The sequence below is a fragment of the Neofelis nebulosa genome, chromosome 12 (genome assembly GCF_028018385.1).
Source record: "Neofelis nebulosa isolate mNeoNeb1 chromosome 12, mNeoNeb1.pri, whole genome shotgun sequence".
In the NCBI taxonomy this organism is placed as follows: Eukaryota; Metazoa; Chordata; class Mammalia; order Carnivora; family Felidae; genus Neofelis; species Neofelis nebulosa.
In genome coordinates this window covers 92,606,114-92,622,939 of record NC_080793.1, presented here as the reverse complement: position 1 = coordinate 92,622,939, position 16,826 = coordinate 92,606,114, and the positions used below count along the sequence as shown (strand labels likewise).

Here is a 16,826-nt window from a genome sequence, read left to right as displayed (position 1 = left end):
AGGCTGAAGATAGGCCCCTCCAAGCCCAGGACGGAGAGAGACCGCTCTGGAAGCCAGGCCACATCCTCTGCTCTCACGAGCCCCCACGATCACAGCGCCACATCCCCGGGCCTCTGTCGCCAGGTTGTCATATCGCCAGTGCATGCTTGCTAGTTTGCTCGGGCTCAAGACCCTGCCGCCACCAACTAACTGCCCGGCACTTCCAGACCAAGGCCACGCCTTCTGAACACAGTGCACGCGTGAGACATCAGACAGAAAACACAGCAATGTCACGGCGTTCCCGCCGGCGGGCCGACGCCTGCTTCCACTTTCACTGCCCTCGGCCCCGTGCTGACGACGTGAACAGGTTGTGGCCACGCGGCAGTGAACCGACCCCGACGGACGGCATCAGCCGTGAACGCCTCCCGAGACCCCACTGATAGGCTGGAACAGAGCAAAAGGGAAATACCTTCCCAACAGGCACAGGTTTTGATTTTGATTTTCAGACTAAATAGACGCGGTGCCTTTTTACAGAGATGTTTCCAAGCATGCTGATTCCGGGTGTGTGCACCAGACACAATACTGGGGGGCAGGTCACATCCGCAGGGTGGCGCTGGTGGAGCTCTGGGCCTAACCAGGCTCTTTGGGGTCCACTGAAACTACAACAGCTTTTAAAATGAAAACAAACAGGCCACCTGAGTGGCTCAGTCGGTCGAGCGTCCGACTTCGGCTCAGGTCACGATCTCACGGTCCTTGAGTTCGAGCCCCGCGTCGGGCTCTGTGCTGACGGCTCAGGGCCTGGAGCCCACTTCGGATTCTGTGTCTCCCTCTCTCTCTGCCCCTTCCCTGCTCACGCTCTGTCTCTCTCTGTCTCTCAAAAGTAAATAACATTAAAAAACTTTTTTTACATAAACCAAATGAGGAAAACAAACAAACAAAACCCCACAGAACTAGATTCCGTTATTGATGGACTCTCCACAATTCGGAAGAATGAGTTTATGTTAGGACAACGTGCTGAACCTGAGCTCATCCAGAAGTGCAGCAAAGTCACACGTGGCTGAGTCCACATGCCTACGTGACCTTTAACTGGGGAGTCCAAGTGGTGCAGGAGGTCAGCCGGGGTCAATGAGACCCAACAACACACGTCAGATGTTTGCATTTGTGGCTGAAGACAGGTCACGTCCCTGAGTGCTCTGGGCCTAAGTGTGTATATATTTATAGCCTTCCGTGTCCTAAAAATGGCTTAAGATGACCTCCAATAATAGGTAAAATTTAACACGATAAATAAGATAAAAATGAGCAGATGAGGAAATCAGAGAAAAGGAGGAAGGACAGGGCCTGTCCAGTGACCAAAGGCACATGGGGAGCTTCCTATCCATGTGCAGGGCGGGCCCGACGGGCACAGAACACATTCTCCCCCGTGACCTCCCTGTCTGACATGGTTCGTCCCTCTGTAACACCATTCAACACCCCCATCCCCCACACTGTGACAGGTGGGAGCATCTTGGGAGAGGACGTTTCAGGGAGGCACACGATGTGGTCCCCTTGCGCGGTCATCTGAAGGTCGGGCTCAGGCCAGGCAGGCAACTCGCTGGGACAGTGGGTGCCCACCACCGTTGGCCACCATAACCTCGTTTGGAAACCAGTGGCAGATGAAAGCAGAGGTCTCTGATTGACGCCCAGCCGGGGAGCTGGGTCCTCCCTGCTTGGGATCCCCTGCTCAACTGTCCGCTTCGGTGACACCAACTGGAGACCCTCACTGACGCCCCTCAGGGGCTGTGCACTACACTTTGTAGGCCCCGCCCACTGGGCACCCGATTTCCCACAACAGCCACTGATGTGGGCATCATGCCTGCATGCCTTTCCGCACAAGTGGAAAATGGCAGAGGGGGGCTCCATGTACAGGACAGGACGTCCCTCCACGCGGTGGGCAGTCCCCAAGGCTCTGCCCAAAGCATTAGGGGTACCAGGTGATTAACAGCCACCACTGCAACTCAGAGTCGATGGCAACTTCTGGGATAGTTGTAGAAGTAATCTTCCAGGAAGAGGTCGGGAACCCACGGGTGACTCTGCCGAAGGCATGACGATCCACCTCAACTCAGACGGAACAGCACAAAACTACATTGACCCCAACAAAAGGACGCGCGGTTTGGCCGCCAGAGCCTCCAAAGATGCTTACGTCCAAAACTTGAAACAGCGGAACAGAGGCGTAGTGAGTGACTGGTTACTTGCTTAAGAAAATTTTGGGGCACCTGGGTGGCTCAGTCGGTTAAGCATCTGACTGTTGATTTTGTCTCAGGTCGTGATCTTGCCAATTGTGAGATCGAGCCCACATCGGGCTCCGCGCTGACAGCTTGGAGCCCACTTGGGATCCTCTCTGTCTCTCTCTCTTCCCCTCCCCAGCTCATGCTCGCACACTCTGTCTCAAAATAAATAAATAAGCTTTATATATATACACACACACACACATATATGTATATAGATAGACAAATATTTTCTCATGATGTCTGGGGAGCCTTTGGAAACACATCTTCCTAGAGCCTATTTAATAAAACCTAACCACAACCTCACATTTTCTGGCAACCTTCCGAGACTGCCTTTAGTATTAAGAGAAAACCATGGCGGGAGAGAGCAGTCACTGGCCTGGTGAGCACTCAAAGACCCCAGGGGCCTCAGCAGCTCCACCGTGTGACCACCTATAGGACACTGCTGGGCATTCCTCTCCGGGAGGCAAAGGCTTCTTTCTGACATCGATTCGTCAGTTTCCTTCAAGGGGTCTCCAGCTATTACCTAAAATAAGGACCGTGTCATGTGATATAAAAGCAAGGCAAGAGGCAGAAAGCATAGTGCAGACAAGCACACATAGTTTTCAAAAAGCCTAATAAAGCTGAGGCCGTTCTGGTGCAACCAGAATTCACCAAGTTTCCTGAGTCCCAGAACAGCACCCCCCTCAGCCCATTACGCCGCCAGCCTTTGCCAGCGTCTAAATGGAACGGGATCGAGAAAGACACCTACTCGTCCAAATCCACCCATATCTGTTCTCCAGTTTCCTCCCGCAGTGTCCTCACTACCTCCGCCCCAGAGAGTGCCGGGACCCCGGTCAAGGGCACACAGGGACTGTTCACCCCCCTCCACCACCCACCGCTGGTCCCCAGGTCTGCATCCCTACACCGGGAGGCCAGGAAGGACAGCCCACGGCGGCCGGCATGCTGCACGTGCAGAGCTCAATAAATACATCCAGAGAATTTAAACGATACGAAAGCATCTCAGAAGGGGCAGGATCTGTTACAGGAATTCGGCAGAAATAGCCAACAGTTCTCTCTAACGAAACCGCCACCACCACGAGAAGGTGAACAGTCGTGTGTCCCCGTGGCCCAGACGCGGCCAGAGCGCCCTGCCCAGCGTGCCGCCTGCACCTGACACTTGGTGCGTGGGACAGACGGTTCGCTCCGCAAATGCTCCCGCTGGTTTCCGGAACGCTCCCACTGCACGGTACCGCCCCTCTGCCTCGGCAAGGCCCGTAGACCATCCTGTGCAGATCGATGGACACGATTCTTCCCTGAGTGCAGTTTACAATGCTGGTGTGTCCCCACCATGCGTGTCTTGAGCCGCTTCAGGAGGGACAGAAACGTCCCTTCTTTTGAACACAGATTTCTTCCGTGAGGAAGACATATCATTGCGGTATTTGCCACAATTAAAGCGTGTGCATCATTTACAGCTATTACTCCAAATAATTACTTTCTAAAGCTCGAACGTTAGACTTTGGCTTGCTAACCCAAAGATAGACAATACAGTGACTTGACTGCCATAAACATGAGGCATTTTCTGAGGTCACTATGTAGATCAAATAATTCTACAAATACCAAAGCAAGCTAAGGTCACCCACGGAAATGTGCCATTTCACGAACCCTCCTGACTTTCCAGTTTTCCTCTTCTAGGTGACTCCAAACCAACATGTTTTAGAGGTGTAAGCTCTAAAAGGTTACGATTTCATTAAAAACAATGCTTAAATACAGAACTGGCCCTCAGAAAGCTTAGACTCTAGTTGACGGTGGAGGATACATACCCCTGCTCAAAATCGCTGACCCCCTCAAACAACCAACTGCTTCCTAAACTACTACCACCATGAATATGTCTGCCTCCAATCCATGCATTTTATTCCCTGTGTATACAGTTGAAAATTCTCTCCTGACACATTTTTCGCTTTGGAAAGAAATAACACAGTTGAGTACACTTTAAAATATCAAGCTTGTATTAGGGCTTCATGTGTAAAGAAACAATCACAAGCAGCGCGCATGTCTGAAGCTTCATTATAAAGAGAGCTTGGAAGGAGCAGGGAGGGTCCCCGAGGGTGCTCATGTCAGAGATATGCATCACAGGTGGGGACGAACACTTGGAAATCCTGAATACCCTCCCTGTCACCGTCACCGGCACTCAAGGGGCAGACTTTCCCTCGGAAGTTTCTAGGCTGCAAACTCTGAAATCATTCCTTTCCAAAGTCAAATCACGGGAGTCCACATTCGAGAGGGCTTACCTGGTAATCTGTGTTCTTGTACTGAAGTCAAGAGACCTCATTGAGCGGAGAACTTCAATGCACCCCAAGTACTGGAAGGGGAAAAAAACGTAAATCATGAGCCCTGGGGACTGAGACGAAGAGACAGTTCTTAACTGTGTAAAGGGCGTTTTGGAAAGCCATATATATTTCTTAGATCTCATTTTATGTACATCATGAGGCTCTGTTATCTTCCGTAAAAGCAATAACCCACACCCTTACGAAACTAACCTCAGTGCCTATGTCGGTACTAGATTTGACTCTTCTGAGTTCCATTAGTATTTTCATTTTAGTTAGAGGTACATTTTTAAAAATTTGTGTTGAGTTGTAACATGTACCGTAAACCACAGAAGTCTTAAATGCAGAATTCAATTATTGCCGAAACACGTACCTGCGTGTAACCACCACTCAGAGCCCAACATCCCAACATCGTATTTCTAGTCCTTTACGAGGGCCTAGAGGCTTATCATTTTTAAAGAAGTAATGAAAACGCTATAATACCAACATTTCAACCAATGGTAAACTTCATTATTTAATAAATATACTTTGGGTTCCATGAACAAACTATACATTACCCTTATAGTTGCTTTCTTTTGGTTTACCAGAAAGCCCTCTCCTGCATTATATAACACAAACTTTCAGAAGTTCTAATTTACACATCTAAATTTGTAGCTAAATTTTTAATCAGTTTCACACATGTAAGTGCATGTGTGTATGTAAATATATGGACATAACGAAAGCTGTAGATAAACAACTAGCATAGTAGAGATACAATATTTGTGTTCCAAAGCCCTGGGGAGTTTGAAGGACAGATGTTTTATACCAATGCCTTTAAAATTAGACTTCGCAGGAAGAGACCTCATGGTGTATCACAGAAAAGACTGCATTTGAATTATTCAGAAAACCTGAATTGGAGCCTGACTCTGTCATATCTTGTTATGTAACTTGAAGCGAAACTTTAAAATTCTCTGAGCCTGAGCCTCTGTACCCATAAAATGTAACTACTGTTCCAACCATTGTGTGGCTCTGTGATGTCACCACCACCACCACATCACACGGTTGTTGGAACACCACCATCACGGTGGTCAGGAGGATACCATGAACAACGTCGTAGAGCCACATGAATCAGACGACCACCAGCACTGCAGAGGCATGTGATTACACTGACCAACATCACAGACCTACCTGTGGACCAGGACTAACACCATGGGACTACATGACTCTTACCACCACCAAAGCACAGAGCTACACGAATACCACGTCCCATCACAGGGCCGCGTGAATACCGCAGTGATGTCCCAAGTTACATGAGAAGCAGGAACAACACTGCAGGGTTGTGGGAGCACCACCACTGCTGTTATGCTTGTGTGAACGCCACCGCCACCACGGCAGGGTTATGTGAATATTGCTATCACCATCGCTCAAATGTGTGAAGACCGCAACCCACTTTGTTGAGTTGCAGGACTGCCACATCCATCACTGTCACGGCACGGGGACACCACAACAGTGTCCCAGATATCCCAGGGTTATGTGAATACCACCATCAGCAATGTTACGAAGTGAAGTCATTAATATGACCAAAGTGGCAGAACGGTGTCGATAACAACACCACTACCTCTCGAAGATACAGAGTTACACAATTTCACACCCACAACTGCAGACTCATGGGAAGACCCCATGACCACCATTGCAGATGTGTGACTGTGACAAGAACCACTGCAGATAGCTGAATATCATGCCCACCGTCAAGAGCTATTAAATACCACAACCACCATTGTAGTTATGTGACTACACCACCACCACCACCACCACCACCACCACCGAGAAATGGGAATACCGTGAACACCATCACAGTTATGTGAATACCACCAGCAACATCGTGGTGATATGTAAGTGCCGTGATCACAAACATCACAGAATTATCTGAATGCCACATCCAGTCTCATAGTTATGTGTTCCTGGGACGAAACTTGCAGAGCTACGTGTATACCAAATCCACCGACATCACAGAGTTACATCAGTACTATGATGATCATCACAGAGTTATATGGATAGCACGCCTGGCTTTGCAGCAATACATGTATCCCCACACCACCACTGCAGCTATGTAAATATACAGACCACCACCACTACAGAATTATGCAAATACCACCAACACCACAAATGCCCCCCCAAGCACCACTGCAGTTATCTGAACACCCCACCAATAGCATCTCAGATTTATGGGAAGATGATCAAATTTATTGAAGAGGTCTGTGAATACTGTCACCAACATCACAGAGTTATATGACTACAACTAACAGCCTCACAGTTATATGGATACCAGAACCACCATCACAGGGTTATGTGAAGCCAGCCCTGAAAGATTGTGTGAACACATGACCACCATTTCTGAGTTACAAGAAGGCCATGATGGACTTTGCAGAGTTACAGGATTAGCACACCCAACACCATCTCAGCGCTTTGTGAAGATCACTACTACTGCCGTGTAGAATTATCTGAATCCCACAGCCACCAAGGCAGAGCTAGGAGAATACTACCACCATGGCCATCACAGAGATACATGACCACCACGACCACTGTCACAGAGCCATGCAAATACTGCCACCACCACTGTTGCAGAGCCTTGTGAATACCATGGCCACCAACCAGGAGAGTTATGTGATTCTCCTAACTAAAGTTGCAGATTTACATGAATATCCCTAGCATGATCTCAGAGTGATGTGCTAATGCCAACACCACCATCGTCATAGAGTTATGCAGACACCACGACCAAGTCACAGGGTTGTCTGAGTTATACCATCACCACCGTCACAAGATGCAATGACTGTCACCATCAACTCTGTGCAGTCGCGCTAATGCCATGACAAATGAGTGTTGCAGGGTTGTAGGAACACCATGCTGAGCTTCACAGACCATGTGCACATAACCTCCACCACCATCACGGTGGTATGTGAATACCACGACCCACACCACAGAGTCAAAGCAACAACACCAGCAATGTCACAGAGTCACAGAAATGGAAGTACCACAGTTGCAGGCTATGCGCACACGAACACCAGCACCATGAAAGAGCCACGTGGACACCATGGCCGGCTTCTAGAGCTATGTGACCAGCCAGCCAAGATGCAGCTAAGGGAAGACTACCAGAAATATGATCATAAAGTTATGTACTACCATGACAACACCACAGGGTTATGGGGATGCCACGACCGACACCACAGTGACATCTGAATGCCATCACCACCACCCCACTGCAGGTATGGAATATCATGACCACCACAGTAGGCATATGTGACCACCATGACAAATACCACCACCACGGTAGGAGAACTATATGAACACCACTACCACCAATGTTGTGGTTTTGTGGATACCACCGCTGCGCTGCACTGCACAATTATGTCAACACCTTGACGAACGTGCATCCCTCCACTAACACAGTTGTGTGGAAACCGCAATGTCGTCGATTTACGTGAATACCTCCAACACCGTCACAGTTACATATGGACCACAACCAACAATATGGAATTCTGTGAGCACCATGACCATCGCATTTACGGAACCACAACCCCCACCCCTGCAGTCGTGTGTAATGTAAGTACCGCCACCACCACCAGCCACGTCACTGCCCCTACCGCTGTCAGCATTGTGTGAATACAACCATGGCAGCTGTCCCGAAGTTACACGAAGACCATGACCAACTCCAGGAAGTCACAGGATTACCACCACCACTGCCACCCTGGAGTGCTAGGTGAGGGTCACTACGAGTGTCACAGACCTGAATCATGCCCCCCAGGTCTGAAGCAATCTGCCCTCTTACCATCAATATTTAAGGAAACTTATTTCTACCCCTCATAACACGATACAGCATCAATCTCCGAATCTCTGCCTATCACGCGCAAAAGTATCCCATCCTCGTTCCGACGTGCATGTCCCTGATGTCTATAAGGCAATGTGATTCATCTCGCATGTGTGTTGGCCATTTTCACCCCTTTTTCCATTAACTAACTGTTTTGATCTTGGGCCCAGTTTCCTATTATATTCCTTATCTTCCTATTATAGACTAAGGGGATGATAATCTCCCATTCAGTCATTTCTTGTTTGATGGTGTCTGCATTTTACCTAACACAAACTGTTACTGCAGTTAAACACTGTACCAATTCCTGTAACCACATGTCTGTCATTTTCTGTATGGCTCTGGAGGGTCCTGTCTTGCACGAGAAGGGCACAATATTCTCCTTAAATGGTATTTCACAACATTGATTTATGATTTATCTATGCATTCACTTCTTTAAGTGTTTTCAGTAATGTTTTCCATTTGGCTTTTTAACCTATTTGGAATTCACTTGTCTGTACAGGACGCGGCGTGAGTTAATAAAGTTGGCCTCCAGAGGGACTGTGATTTACACCAGTACCACTGACCTAGTAGTTCATCCAAGTCTTTCCGCAGTGATGTGCCAACTTCGTGGTATATTACATTCTTATTTTCGGTGTGGACCTCTACCTGAGCTCTATTCTGCTATACTTCGTGTGTCGATCCCACATCTTTTGTGTATATTTTTCCTGAAGAACTTTAAAATCATGTTCTGAAATCCCTCCACCACTCAAAAACTGGCTTCTATTTGAGATTTCGTATTACCTTGAGAAGAACTTATATTTGCCGTTAAGCTTTTTATCCATAATCGTTGGAGTGTCTCCATTTTAGATATTATTTTTTGCCTTTAGGAAGACTTTGTGGGTTTTATGGCATTTACCCTGTACTTTTCTTCTCCAACGTATTCCAACACATTTTTTTTTTTTAATTTTGGTTACCAGTGAGGATGACATTTTGATTTTTCCATTGTACTTCTAATCTGGTTTTCACCAGCAGAGAGAAAGTCTATCGAATTGCAGGTATAAACAGAAAACTCAATCACTGGGCTCCAGAGATGCACAAAGAATTACGAAAACTGAACAATGGGACTCAGAAAACCTCCCCAAACCAGAAAAAACCTCCCAGTGGGACTGAAAGATGGACTCACAAAAGAAAGTGTAAGTCTTGGAGTCTGGATCTGAAAGTTCCTGCATCTGCATCATAGGAGTTCCAGTAAAAGGAGAGACAAAAACAGGGGGGGAAGAAATAATTCGAGAACAAAGAGAATGAAATGTTCAGTGTTGGAGGGAGACGGGAGTGTCTATATTTTCAAGGCTCATAGAAGAAAGATGAAAAGACCCACTCGTGGATGCACGGAAGCCGTGTTTCAGGACAAAAGGACCCAGACAGAGATATCCTGTGAGTGCTCCGTGAGGAAAAGAGACACCAGCTACTTACAGAGAGTTCTCCTGCCCGCTCGGGAAGTCGGAAGAGAAGTATTGAGCTGAGAATCTTACATCCACCCAAACTGGCATTCAAGTGGGAAGACAAAGCCAGGACTCAGAAAGCTAACCACCCACAGACACTCCCTGAAAGAATTATTCCAGAAGAACAATGAATACAAAACACAGGAGGATGTGGGCTAGGAGAAAAAGAATAAGGAAAGAATCAACAAGAATCACAGGTACATCTGATGCTTAATAATTATTGACGCGTAACTTTAAACATCTATCTTACAGTGACAGGGAACGAAATCTCAGAAGACCCCGACTCAGCTGGCCAGGGCAGACACAGAGGCTGGAGCCAGCGAGAAGAAGGGGGAAATCAGAAAATGCACGCTGGGCACACTGGGCACGTTGGGCACCACTGTGTGTTGTGGAGGCAGCACAGAACTGATTAACCGTAGCAGCAAAAACAATGTACGTTTACATGCGTGCAAAAAATTGTAAAACCCTGGGGCGCCTGGGTGGCTCGGTCATTTAAGCATCTGATTTCAGTTCAGGTCATGATCTCATGGTTCCTGAGCTTGAGCCTGGAGTCGGGTGAGCCCTGCTTCTCTCTCTCTCTCTCTCTCTCTCTCTCTCTCTCTCTTTCTCTCTCTCTCTGCCCCTGGCTCACTTGTGCCCTCTCTCTCTCTCAAAAAAAATTGTAAAACACTGTAAAAAACAGGATGACTGGCCCCCTCCCCGCCAAAACTGCTAGAGAACAGAAGGAGGAAACAAGTAAAATCATTCCAGCCAGCAGAAAGAAGGAGGAAATCAGAAAATGCACAGATAAAAGACACAGAAAAATATAAACTGAAACATCAGCAATGGGCCCAAACATCTCAGTAATCGTAATAATCATGATTGACTGAACCCACCAATTAAAAGTCAAAGCTTTCACACTGGTTAAGAATAAGTTGTGTAAGTCACGTGAGGTCACAAAGACAACACTGAAAAGACAGAGCAGATTCTCTCCCAGGCAAAGGCCAGCAAAATAAACCAGGGATATAACCAGGAGAGTAACTCACTCACAATCGTAGGAAACAAAACACGAAATAAGCTTAAGAAACGTGCAAGACCAAATTGAAGAAAACCTTTCATGAAGGATGAATAAATATGTGAGCAGACGTATCATGGTTTTGGGCTGCAAGATTCCATACTAAAAGCATGCCAATTCTCCCCCAAATTAATCTACAATCTTAGTGGGATGCCACATGAAGTCTCAACAGGATTTTTTTCCCACTGCATGAAAAGTTAATTCCAACGTGTAATCATAAAGGAAGACTTTGAAGAACGCAAATAAATTTCCGAGGAAGATGAAAATGACAAAGAACCAGTGATAACTCCATGAAGCTGACTTGGGAACAATCCTGCACGGAGTGTGGTGATGCGGGAGAGGCCGGGGACCCCGAGGGGCTCCCACGGGACCAGCCAAGAGGGCCCTGGGCTGCACAAAGGATGGAAATCAAACGCAAGCCAGCAGGAAGTGAGAGCTGAGTTTAGTGAACACGTATAGAGAGATACAGACGGAGCATCCGGGAGACTCAGAAGGGAAATGAGGGAGTCTCGTCTTTATTCTGGATCTGGGGGTTTCTACTAGATGGTGGCCTGGTGCACATGTCCCCTCAGGCATCCAGGAACAAGTGAGAACAAAGACAAGGGCCCAGGTGTTATTCCTTGGAGCAGGGGGCCTTGGTGTCAGTCAAAGTGTCTAGCTTGGAGGTCTGGAATACGTGTGCGATGGTTTCTAGTCGGTCGCACATGGCCCTTGCTCAGATGTGATCTGCTCTAGAGAAATCACTAACTCCTTGTCCCTTACAAGGAGGACAATCACCGTCTGCATCACAAGGCATATGGAGAGTGGGGTGGGGGTACAGGTCCTAGCAAGATACAAGCCAGAAAAGAAGCAAAGTTAAAAAAAACCAGCTTTTTCTCTCACGGGAGAGCTTCCCCGTCTCAAAGGGGTGGAGAAGAAAAGGGCAGATGTATCTGTGGGAATCACTGATGAACAGATAAGGGGCCAATAAACGTTGAGTACGTGATGGGCTCACAAGAGCCCATGCTGCTCAGTAAGGTTGGGTATGCCGTGTGCTGTTCACACGCGGCAGGCTCTCCTTACCCCATCCCCGAAAATAAATCTCGGAAGGATTAACGAGCTCAAGGTAAGGAACAAACTTACAAAAGCATTATAAGAAAACCCAGAATACTATTTCTGTAACACGACCTAAAACTCAAAGGCCATACGGTAAACCCAAGAAAACTGATAAATTATTTGTAAGAAAAGACCAGCGACATAAACATCATGATTAGGAAAAATGCAATAAATTTAACCGGGGGAAAAAATTAATGACCAGACTACCCAAAGAGTTTCTATCAGTCATTAAGGAAGCGCATCCACTCAAGAGAAAAAAAAATGGGCAAGGAAACGAACCGGAAATTCACGGAGGAAGACAAACAGCTGACCAACGTGTCCGTAAAGACTAGCGATCAGAGCAATTAAAATAAATGCCGAACAAAAAGATAATTTTCCACCCAGCTGAGCAGTCACACTGGGTGAGGGCCCTCCCTCATGTTCCTCTAGCGTGTGTAATTTGGTGAAACCTTTCTGGAAGACTCTTTGGAAGTATCTATGGAAATGGAAAATGTGTTTCCCTTTGACCCAGCAACTTCATTTGTAGAGCTTTATTCACGCGTCAGTGTGTGAAATTGTATGTACAAAACATTCATTGCCTCGCTGCCAGCACAGAATGACAATGTGAGCCCCCTTCTCGAATGTTTACCAATAAACCCACGGCTAAACACTTAGGGCACATCCAGACTAAGATTCTGAATGGGGCCGTTTTATGAATGATTTAAGCTCAGAGTCTCCAGGAGACACCCTTACTTCCTCCACATCGCCCCCTTTGGGGCAGAACACTGGTTAACTGCAGACATCAGAGCCAGTGTAGAAAAATACCAGTTCAAATTGCACATTACGCTTTAAGGTAATTTCAAGTGGCGGATACACAGGAAAGCCTACTGATGTCATCGATGGCAGGGTAAATGCACGTGCTGGCAGGAGTGACGACTGGGGCAAACTCGTGCGGCGTTTTCTCCCAAAGCTGGACGTGTACATTCCCCATGAGCCAGCATCTCCGCTGAGAAGAGAGAAACGGACCCATCTGCCCGCCACATAAATGCACAAACGTACTCACGGTAGCACTGTTCATGAAACCCCTACACTGGAAAGAAAACCAAGTGTCCACCAGCAGTGTGATGGATAAATAGCAGTGGAGTTGCTTCACCTGCCAACTCCCCACCCCCACCCGTGCCACGTGTCCCACGGCCTGTGGGAAATATGTGATCTCCCTTGCCTGCAAGCCCCCCTTCCCTCCCAACTCCTTCCTTCCTCCCCTTCCCGAACCATGCCAATCGTCAGTGAGCCCCATCGAAGATCAGACTCGGAGAAAGGGCCCCTCCCTGCCTAAGGCAATAGCGTTCCTTATCCCGTGAGAGCACGTTCTGTGTTCTGCGTCCACGGAACCCACGCCTGTGTGCACGGTGCCCCTTCACTGTTATACCGGATGCTCGGTACTTACTGGGTAAGAAAGTCACGCTGCCGGGATTCAAAACAGGGGAAATTTAAACCTTTAAAGGCTCTCTCTCACTGCCATCCCTCCCTGACTGTCAACGCCTGAGACCCCAGCGCCCCCTCCAAAGTGCTGAGCTAGTGCTCTGTGCCATCATCCCCAAATCTGCACCTGTCTGTATGCCGTCACCGAGAAGACTGCAGGGCCGGGCCTTTCTCCCTCTCTGCTTTCCAAGCGCCTCACACGTGATGGGTACAAAATAAACATGTGTTGGGCGCATTCACCAAGGCTAACGAGGTTAGAGATGCTTTCCGGTCCCTCCAGTGATCAGAAGCAGACAGTGTATAACACTTCATTTGATCACGCAGGAGGCTCACGAACCATAATTTTCTATTAACTTTTTATTTCACTTATTAGCACCCATTTGTGCTGGTTTCTGATACGTAGTATATTTCAACATTCTCTGTGTTTCCCTGAAATTATTCTGGAATACAGATAGGACTGTTCTACAGGCCTTTCCCCGTAGCTGAATTAGTCCAAGTGACTGGGAGAGAGTGCGCACGGACATCTCAGGAGCAGTGTGGGAAAGGGGGGGACGCTCACCCCAGCAAAGGAAGAGAGGAGCAAAACTACATTCTATCTGCAACGGGCATGTCTGTCATTATCTCAAAAAAAAAATTCTTTTCAGGGAATAACACGTATCCTATAACCCTACAGCTATAAATTTCAACATCTGCTCTCAGTTTACCTGGAGGACAATTCTTCCCCATCTAGGGCAGCGTCCTGGACACAGGTACAGGTCACCTGCGGCTGGGGCTACAGGTGCATTTCCTACAAGGTCAATGGGTTGACATTTTCCCCATTTAACCACATGCTTAGAGTTTCCCAATGATTATTTATAATTCTAAGATGAATATGTATTCTGTGAGTTAGCTACCTAATCTCTGAGCCTGAATGCTACTAACTGGCATGCGCCCTTTTAAGGCAAGGATACCATAATTCCACAATTCAACCCTTGGCGCTTGGATGCGTCAAGCACTGGTATAAAAGTGAACAAGAAAAATCGCTGGCTTCCAATTTCACTCCTCTGTCTTCTGTCCGTGGAAAAGCATGAGACCATAGTTGCTGGTCGGGCCAAAAACAAGGCCCTGAAAAATGTGCACAGATTTCTGCATTTCGCTCGCTAGCCAGGCGAGAGTGGACTTGGGACCCACACAGCCCTAGGTTACAGACTCACTTCGTGGCTGACCACCGGGGCGAGCCTCAGCAAATCACTGGACACTCTGAGTGCCTGTTTCTTCGAGTGTAGGGTGAGATTACCGTGAGAAACACAGGAGACCGCGTGGGGTTTAAGCAAGCAGCATTACGCTAACCCATCACCTCCACGAGTGATAGATACTGTACTCCGAACACTGACTATACATCCTCAGCACGGTCCTGCAAAAGCATTTCCAATCGGCTTTTCATAAAACTTGTTCCAACTGACACATCGGCTCACGGTGTGGGAGAGCATCTTTCCCCTCCCTCTTTGCCAGCTCTCAGGATGCGGTTACCGGTGATTCATTTGCATTTTGTAATTTATCCGAGTATCATAATTTTTACAATGAACTTTACTCCTCATAAATGACGTGTTACTGACAATTCAATGCCCTGTCTCTTCCACCCAATCCAGGGAAACGATGTACAATCGGAATAGGTCCTGCCCCCACCCCCATCCCTCCGAGACCCTTCTCACTGTGCCCTGTTACCCAGAGCACCTTCCTCCCACCCCATCCAGACAACTGTCGCTCACCTTCAGACTTTAGACCCTCCATGAAGTCATGTACCTCTGGCTCATTTCATTCAGCATGACCGCGCTTTTTTGTGACTAAGTTTCTCATTTTCATAAAGTTCCATATATCTATTTTCCTTCTGCTCCCTGTGCTTGTGGGGCCATATTTAAGAAACCCCTGCCTAATCCAAAGTCACAAATATTAATCCTTGTGTGTTTTCTATGAGTTTTGTGCTTGTAGCTCTGACATTCAGGACTTTGATCCATTTTGAGTTCACTGTCCTATACGATGCAAGAAAGACTCCAACTTCATTCTTCTGCATGCAAACATCCCCTTGTCCCGCACCATCTGCTGAAAAAACAATTCTCCACTGGCACTCTTCTCAAGAATCAACAGACCACAAATGTATGGGCTTACTCCTGGTCTCTCAATTCTGTTCCACTGATCTAAGTGTCTACACTTTGGTCTGTAAAATGTGAGTCCCCCAAATTTCGTTCTTCTTCATCAATTCAGTTTTGGCTATTTGGGGGCATTGATGCATTTTTAAATTACTTGATGAGCTATTTAATTAAGCCTGTTTGACTAGTTTATTTGGTTAGTTGCTGACTTCTTCACCACCACATCAATTCCAGGAGAGAAGAGACCACCTCTCTTTTTTTATTCCTGATTGTATTGAGAACGAGACACACAGTGTAAATCAGTGCGATTTGTTGAATGAATGAATGAATGAATGAATGAGTGACTGAATTCTCAATTTTGATAACGGTAAATAAAAACAGCCTCAATGTTCAAAAATAAGACAATGTTTAAGGAAGTTATAATACATTAATAGCATAGAGTATCATGCAACTGTTAAAAAACATACCTTCTGATAATATTTAATGATTTGGAGAATCGCTGAGGCTGATCTCAATTTTGCATAAATGAAAATAAAGGGTGGAAAAAAATCAGGGAAATTTTAATAAAAGTCATCATGGAAGGCTGTGATTATGCTTGAGTTTAATTTCTTCTTTTCCTTTTCTCTATTTTCTACTCTTTCTGCAATCAGCAGGTGTCACTTCCATAAAAGAAAGCCAAACACTATTAACTAAAAGTACACAAAGGCATCCAGTTGTGCACAGACTTCTGGATTTGCAGTCACAGTCGATGATCTCCCTGCTAGGATTCTGTTGCTTGTGGAGTCGACCCCTAGTGACTTAGACGGATTCAGATTCTACTGGGGAGGTGGCCACACGGGAGGAACTGTGCCCTGGGCAGCCAGGGTTGAAGATAGGATATGGGGTATAAAATTAATATAAATATGCCCCTACCCCAGTCTCATTTCTGACATGGTAGAACATCCTTTAACCACCTGTGAGAACCCAGGGCCGGGGTGGGTTTGTGAACCTCACCTCTTCCAAATCCCCAGTGGGGACCAGAGGGGACCAGAGCTCCTGAACCCACGCAGGTGCTGCTACCCACGCAGTCAGGGTTCAAATGTCATCAACTAAAATAGCTTGGAATTTATTCGAAAGTTACTATCCACACTGAAGGAACGGCCATACCTAATGGCACTAACATGACCAATATTGGTAAGGATTTTTTCATTTAAAAGGTCATGGATGTAAACTCATC

General features: G+C 46.9%; 1 protein-coding gene across 5 annotated transcripts in view; it reads right to left on the bottom strand.

The window, feature by feature from the left end:
• SHC3 (SHC adaptor protein 3) overlaps positions 1–16,826 on the bottom strand; it is a 103,550-nt gene that overhangs the window by 71,573 nt on the left and 15,151 nt on the right. For all 5 annotated transcript variants that reach the window (XM_058695890.1, XM_058695892.1, XM_058695891.1 and 2 more), the window contains one exon: positions 4,514–4,584. In XM_058695890.1, coding sequence (XP_058551873.1) covers positions 4,514–4,584 — 71 coding nt within the window. The remainder of the gene's footprint in view (positions 1–4,513; positions 4,585–16,826) is intronic.